At 49.9% G+C, this 7,194-nt stretch overlaps 1 protein-coding gene and 1 long non-coding RNA gene across 3 annotated transcripts in view; one reads left to right on the top strand and one right to left on the bottom strand.

Moving 5' to 3' along the window:
• The first annotated feature begins 1,440 nt into the window (after window positions 1-1,440).
• The window catches only part of ADA2 (adenosine deaminase 2), a 23,016-nt gene continuing 17,262 nt past the window's right edge, over window positions 1,441-7,194 (top strand). The window contains exons 1-3 of one of the 2 annotated variants that reach the window (XM_074584682.1): window positions 1,441-1,619; window positions 2,676-3,001; window positions 5,933-6,158. In XM_074584682.1, coding sequence (XP_074440783.1) covers window positions 2,689-3,001; window positions 5,933-6,158 — 539 coding nt within the window. In that variant the 5' untranslated portion in view covers window positions 1,441-1,619; window positions 2,676-2,688. Of the gene's footprint in view, window positions 1,624-2,675; window positions 3,002-5,932; window positions 6,159-7,194 lie in introns of both variants that reach the window. The other variant, XM_074584691.1, reaches the window with a different exon arrangement.
• Window positions 6,122-7,194, bottom strand: part of LOC141742445 (uncharacterized) — a 23,443-nt gene continuing 22,370 nt past the window's right edge. Inside the window, exon 3 of the long non-coding RNA XR_012586703.1 lies at window positions 6,122-6,255. This is a non-coding gene — a long non-coding RNA (uncharacterized LOC141742445). The remainder of the gene's footprint in view (window positions 6,256-7,194) is intronic.

Raw genomic sequence — 7,194 nt, 5'->3', positions numbered from 1 at the left:
GCCTGAATTTGGTTTTATGGTCCTAACACCAGGCTTTACTACCCTGAGCTAATTAGAGCAATTCCCTTCCTTTGCTTATATTGTTCCCTTGAAGGTATTTGTAGGTGGAATGCTCGTCCCTACTGAACTGTCCCTTTTCCACTCCACGCGCTTCCCTCTGCGGTCCCTCCCCACACCTCCCATCCTTGGGTTGCTTTCATCAAACTAATAGTTGCTGCAAAGCATAGTCAGGTCATCTTTCCACTTCTCTGATCTCCCTTGGGGAAACAGGATCATCTCAAAACTCATGAAATCTCAAAACTCCATCCTGCTGTGGAGTGGGCAAGGGGCCGCAGCCACCCTCTGGTCACGCTGCCCTGGCTGGGGCTCAGAGAGCACTGGGGAACCCTGGCTCATCCCTGCATGGATGCTGGGACTGATCTCAGTGACAGCAAAGGGTGAAGGGACCAAGAAAGGAGGAAAAGCTGGCAGTTGTCCAGCTGGGATATTCAGGGGGGCCTGTCCACCCCGCTTTCAGTCTGTTGCAGTAGTGCCAGCTAATGAAATTTAGCGTATTATTGGCCAGATTCTACTTTCTCTGCCTCAAAAACGATCTTTGTGACTGCTGTGGGTTGTTTTCAATAGCTCTTGTCTTACAAGATCTTTCTTTTTTAATTAAAAAAATTAAAATCGTTAAAATTTTGATTAAATTAAACCAAATGGACTTTGTTCTCCCCTGGAAGCTGTTTATGTAACATCTGCTTTAAATAACTTTAAAACTCAGTCTATTCAACTGTGCAAAATAAAATGGTGAAATCACAATATTTGTTGTGATTTAAACATAAATAAGTCAGCCATACCCACCTCCACCTGGATTTAGTCCCCAGGAACAAGTTCAGCCCTGTGTGCCCGATGCAGCCGTTTGGATTGACATCTGCCTGGTTCAGGCAGCTGGCAAAGACCGGGCAAGATCATTTAAAGCTGCTTTACAAATTACTGTTTGGTTGGATAAAAACCTATTAGTAAGCAGAGTTTGCAGTGTCATTGGCATTAAACGTGTGGTGTTCTACGTCAGATTAAATACCCAAGCTCACATGTATCCCTGGGACAGTCTGAGTGGGGCTTAAGAGTTTCTCCGTACCAGGAACGACAACCTAAGCGTCTCTTCCAGGATATTTAAAAGCTGCGTACGTGTATCAGGGTACGTGGGAGGGCTGCAGAGACAAGCCCCTGATGGCCTCGCTGGCAGGCAATGACGACTTAAAGAGTCCACCTCTGTTCTGTACAGGAGCTGGAGTGGTTCCCGTAGGTGACCCCGCTGTTTTGACCCCCTGGTTCCCAGCTCAGCCTGCCCAGGCGCATGTGTCCCGCTTTCTCATAACCTCCCCTGCCTCCTCCTCCTCTTTATATATTCATGAAGCGGCAGGGACGGGGATAAATAAAAGCTGAGCAAGCCGGAGCGACAGCACAGGAAGAGGAACTGTCTGCACCGGCAGGAGCCTCGCTCCGCACTGCCGGGACGGATCCCGACTCTTTTATCTTTGCTGGGACAGCGCCGGCTTGCAAGAGAGATAACTGCTCCCTGCTCTCTGGGGCGGCAGCTGGATGAGCTCTGGATGCAAGGAGGAGGAAAGTTAACAGTAAGTGAGTCAGTCTCACCAGGGATAAGATAGCGCCTTCTAGGATGTTTCTGTCGCTCAGCTCAGAGCCAGGCCTGACAGGGGGCTGTGTCCAACCCTCCCACCCTGCTCCCAGCGGATTGCTCCCACAGCACATCTTCATCTCCCAGGACCCACTGATGGGGCGGAGGCTGAGGGGCTGGAGGCACCACGGGTGGAGGAGAGGCTGGAAGGAGAAAACACATGCGCAAGCAGGGACTTGCTGTGTAATTCACAGGGGACCATTTCAAAATGTTGAGCCTTTCTCCAGCCTACTTCAGCCTGGAGGGATTGGTGTGGAGCGTCGCTAAAGCCTGGTGTTGAAGGATTATATTGCAGTTGTGCTTTTTTTGGGAAGGGCAGAGTTCTCTGAGTTCACGTGTGCCTGTCTCCTGTGATCTCTCACTACTCCCATGTACTACTTCTGTCCTCTTTCTTCTGGGATTGCAAGGAAGGGACACATCTCTGTTACTGCAGGGGAAGCCAGGGGGTTTCTGCCCATAAAGTAACCCCTCTGATAGCTGGAATATATTATAGGGGTGCAACAAGGCCTTGACTGTAGGAAATCAGGATCTGATAAGCTCAAGCAAAAATTAAAAGCTCCTGAAGTGCTATGGCCCCCCACTTCCCTGCCTGGGATGCTGGCAGCACGGCCAGCACCTTGTCACCAGCATCCCTTGCTCTGAGGGGGCTCCATCCCAGCTCGCGAGCCAGAGTCCTGACCTCACCACTCCCCAGTTCCAGGGCAAGACCTCTGCCAGATTGCAGGTCTGTGTGATGTGCTGCCAGCCTGACTTGGGGAGCAACATCTCCTCTCCAGCCTGCCCACGGTCTTGCTGTGTGCAGACAGCATCATGGGGAACGCTGAATGCATAGTCCTAAGTACAGGGGACACAGGTACCAGATGCTCCCCCGAACATCTGATTAACCCACTACATCTGCAGGATGGGCCAGCAGTTTAACATCCCCATGGGTCATTGCTAAGATGTCACCTTCTGACCTATGCTAGCGGTCTGATTTTCTTTTATTCCCCCTCAGGTGCAGCAGTAAGATGAAGCCTCCACCCGGGCAAGGCATAAGGCTGGCATACCTTCTCCTGAATTTTGCTTCCCTCTGCCTTCCTACCCCACTCTGGAAGTACCGGGACTCCCTAATGCAGGAGGAGAAAGCCCATCAGACAGGTGGCAATTTGGTGCTGAGCAGACAGGAACAGCAGCTCAGTACAAAGCTCGTAAACCTCAAGACGGAGGAGGTTGCAACAGCCATGACTACGGGACAGTTTCCTCCAAGCATGCACTTCTTTCGGGCAAAAGGCCTCATTGATCGGAGCGTGGTGTTCAGCATCTTAAAACGCATGCCGAAAGGTAGGCTTGGCCCAAGGGTTGCTTGTCTTAGTCATCCTCCTCTCACCTTTTGCTTTCTATGCCAGAGCTGGGACAAAGCATGAGGAGATGTGGCAGACCTTTGGTTGCAGGCGAGCTTACAAGAGCTGTAAATCAAGCTCGCTGGGTTCCAGGAAGAGCCCTGCCTCTGAGCCTGGGGACGGGGCAGGGGGAGAGAGGAAGATTGGACGAATGCACATTTCCAGCAATTGTAGCATTTGCTATAACTTACAATATGGATCCTTCAGTCTTTCAAGTGCGGGGAAAGGGCAGAGGAAGCAAAGACAACAAGACATCACAGACACTTATATTTGTTCAGCGTGTTCCAGCCAGGGCCTTTCCTTTTTCCACACATACCACAGACAGGCTACCAACCTTGCCTTAGCCCACTACTTAGCCATAAGTGCTGCATCCCCCAATAAATTTTTGGGCAGGTGGTTCTGTAGCAGGCCTGGAAGTCTACTGGAAAGTCTGGGTGTACTAGAGAAGGAAGGCGCTACCTCCAACACTGCACATTTTTTAATTGTTAAAGGGTAGTTAAAGCCTGTGTTGATGTGACCTGCAGAACATGACGTAGAAGCTATTGTATTCTCTCAGTCTTTCTTAATTATGTTCTACTCTGTGCACTTATAGGAGATGTCTGCTTATAAGGGCAGGCATTTCTCCTCTTGTCTTTAGAGATGTTGTTTCTCCCTTGTTGTGCAGCAAGCTATGTGCTAATAGGCTGCCATGCCCTATGACAAAAGGGGTCTCTGCACTCTGCAGCACATACATAGTTTTTAAGGCATTTGGAACATTCTAGGTTAGATAATGGCATGAGATTGTCGGATACCATCGCCACATCACCCTGTGCATCTTCTGACGAGCAGTGTTTGAGAGCTCAGTACTCCGGGTTGTGATGGAAAGGAGGAGAAGAAATTTGTAGCCAAGTGGAAATCCAAGCCACTCAGGCTGTGTAGCAGGAAGCCTGGTGTCTCCATGTCCCCGAGGCACTGACAGTTCAGCAGAGAAGCACAAAGTTGAGATGATCACAGGAGGAAGGCCTTGAGTCCTAACTGACTAGATTCTCCCTCTGCATCTCTGGTTCAGTAAGGAAGCATTTGAACAAGGTGCCTTCTTTAACTAAAGATACGAGACAGTTGCAGCAGACATTGCCGATATCCCTGTAACTCTAAACTCTATGGCCACCGTCCCAGGCAGTCCCTCTTTAGATGCAAAGTCCCAGGGCCTTACCCATCTGGCTACCTGGAAACATGTTGGTGTCCTGCTTTGGAAGATTTGGGAGGCAGCTTCTCCACAGGAGCGTTTTTCACTTGCAAGACTGTGACACTGGCACATGGATAAGAGCCACCTTCCTCACTTCCCTGCTTCTCCCTCCCAGCCTCTGATGTGGCAAAAGAATCCCTGGTTTGCAGCATCCTAATCTGTTACCATAAATGACTGAGATGTCAGAGTTGCCATTACCCTTTCATTGCTGAACTGAACAGTAAGGAATTTTAAAGTACCTCCCTCTTCAATGGGGTATCTTTGATACCAAGGAGGAATCAAAACAAAAACCCCCAACTTTTCAATCCAGGAGATCTTAAAATGGGTTCTTAGAATCTTTGCAAGAGATGTAAGCTTTTAGGACAAAGATCACACCATTGTAACTGCTTGAGTAGGACCTAAGTCTTAGAGGCCTCAGTCTTGATCAGAGATCCTGGGGAATTACCGTTGTTTCAAGCATTATTGTAATTTCTATTGCTGCTCCCATAGGAAAGAGGGTGGCATTGCCAGTGAGAGGAGGGTCAGATCTAGACAGCCGTGGCATGCCCATTCTGTCATGCTAGCTCTGGTGACAGCAGTAACCACAGCTGCTCAGCATCTTAGCAGTCAGACCCTCCATAGTGAGAGATTATAGACATTATAGTCTATATTAGATTAGTCCACTATAGATTATAGTCTTGAAGTTTGTCTAAAGTCACATATACACCAGCCTTTTGGTTTGTTCCTCCTACTCTTGTTCTCCCTTTACCCCTAAGGGCATCAAAGCTATTTTGACCATGAGGTGTCCCCTAGGCTAATAAATTACCTATCTGTAAGACTTTAGCTCTCACAGTATCGTCCCTTAACAAAGGTGAAGTTCAATTCGAGCACCAGTAACATAAGAAGTCTCTGCAAACGGAGAGATTTTAGCAAAACGAAAGGATGGGCTGAGGACGATGAGCATGCAGGTGATGCTTCCTGTGCCAGGAAGACTGGCAGTTGCCAACATACTGCACAATAACAGAACATCCCAAAGGCCCTTTGTGCTGGCCAGCAGCAGATGCACAACGTAAGCGAGCATGCTTTTGATAAGGGGTAGAAGTAGACGGTACTTCTGCATCCGAGTGCAATTCCCCGGTATGTCATGGTCTGGGATTTCGGTGCGCGCCAGAGTTGCAAAGAGACGAAAGAAGAGACACAGACTAGACGGCAGAATTTGAGGCTGGGATTCAAACAGCTTAGATACAGAGGCTTGCTTCAGGTCTGCCAGTCAGCTAGTGCGCCTTGTAAACTGCTGCCTACTGTGCGAGTTCCTCTTTAAATCAGCGGGGCCCGAGCCAGCTCACAGCAAAGTCTGTCTGAAAGACCTTTAATAACTCGGAGCATTTTCCATCCCAGTGGAGAAGTAGAGCTCCCTATTGATTTCCCCCCTCCCTCCGCTCCCAGGGAGCTGTCAGGCTCTGCCTGCCCCACATTTGATGTGGAGGGGGCCACATGAGCGAGGCAGAGCAGCCGCCCCGTCTCTCTGCTGGGAGAAGTCACTCACAGCCATCTAGAAGCATTTCCAGATGCCCCTGGATGGGCAAACTCAAACTATTATCACATTAAAACTCTGTTCCTGCTTTTCAGCTGCCTCGTCTCATTAGGATATACTTTCCTTCACACCAGGTGCTGTCTTACACCTGCATGACTATGCCATCCTGAGCGTGGACTGGCTGGTGTACAATGCCACCTACCTCCCCGACTGCTACATCTGCTTCACCCACACGGGCACCGTTCGGTTTCGCTTTTCCAAGCCTCACCCTCCTCACCCAGTGCCAGCCCAGTGCTCCCAGTGGGTTTTGCTGGAGACTTACCGGAAACAGCTGCGCAACGTGACTGAGTTCGATAGCAGGTGAGTGAAGAGGAGTTGCAAGCCTGACGGTACTTCATGATAGTCTTGTGTAGCTGATGGGATCATTCTGGTCCAGCTTTTCCGTGTGCTTGCTGCTCTGAAAGCAGGGAACTCTGTTTAGGGCTACATACATAGACCAAGCGAATAGCAATATAAGAACTTGAAGGCTGCAGCATTAAGTACACCAGAGTGAGAGACCATCAAAACTGAAGTTTTCTGTCCACCCTCACTCTAGTCTTTTGCACAGACATATTGAAGACAGGGGTTTAAGTAGATTTATGTGACCTGCCACCACCTCTCCTCAGCACCCAGCTGGATATGCTCCCAACATGGGACAGGGCTGCATGGTGAAAGACCTTGTCTTACGCACTGAGGTACCCAAGAACAGGATGAGGAAGTCAGGTAGCTGAGGAACAGGGTCTCCCTAACAGCAGAGAAGTCATTTGTAAAGTCATCACTTGATTCAGAGCAAGAAGTTGGGCAAACTACTCTTGTTAGTTAATGCGCTAGCAAAAAACCCAAAGCAACCCAAAAGAAAACTCAACCCAGCCTCCTCTTCCAAACATCATCCGTATTTTCTGAGGGCTCTCTTTGAAACCCCGCTACACCCACCACACTGAAGCATAGGGCACTCGTTTCCAACAGGACCCCCAGGCACCAGGAACTTGCCCTCCTACCCTCAGAGAAGGGGTTAGGTCCAGCCAGGGCACTGGCTGAGACCATGAACCCTACACAGAGGTGCTCTGCCTGGTGGCACTCCCCGCCTCAACACCCTCCTGGTAACAAAGCTTCTCCCCTTACAGGCGAGGCGTTCTATAGCTGTCCAGGAGCTCACACCTCAGATGGCGCCCCAAGCCATCATTCACTCTCTTGGAGGAGCTCCCCACCCTGCAGGCAGCTCTTACTGTAACTGCTGGCAGCCTTTCATCAGGACCAGGTGTTAGCTGGCTGCTCAGCAACCTCCTACCATTTAATCACATACAGGCGGGTGGGAACAGCCTGGTTCCCCTTCCGGCTGGTGGTAGCAGGAAGAGGG

This window comes from Larus michahellis, chromosome 1 (assembly GCF_964199755.1).
Source record: "Larus michahellis chromosome 1, bLarMic1.1, whole genome shotgun sequence".
NCBI lineage: Eukaryota > Metazoa > Chordata > Aves > Charadriiformes > Laridae > Larus > Larus michahellis.
Note: the sequence above shows the minus strand (reverse complement) of the source record. Positions and strands in the feature narration are given on the sequence as shown.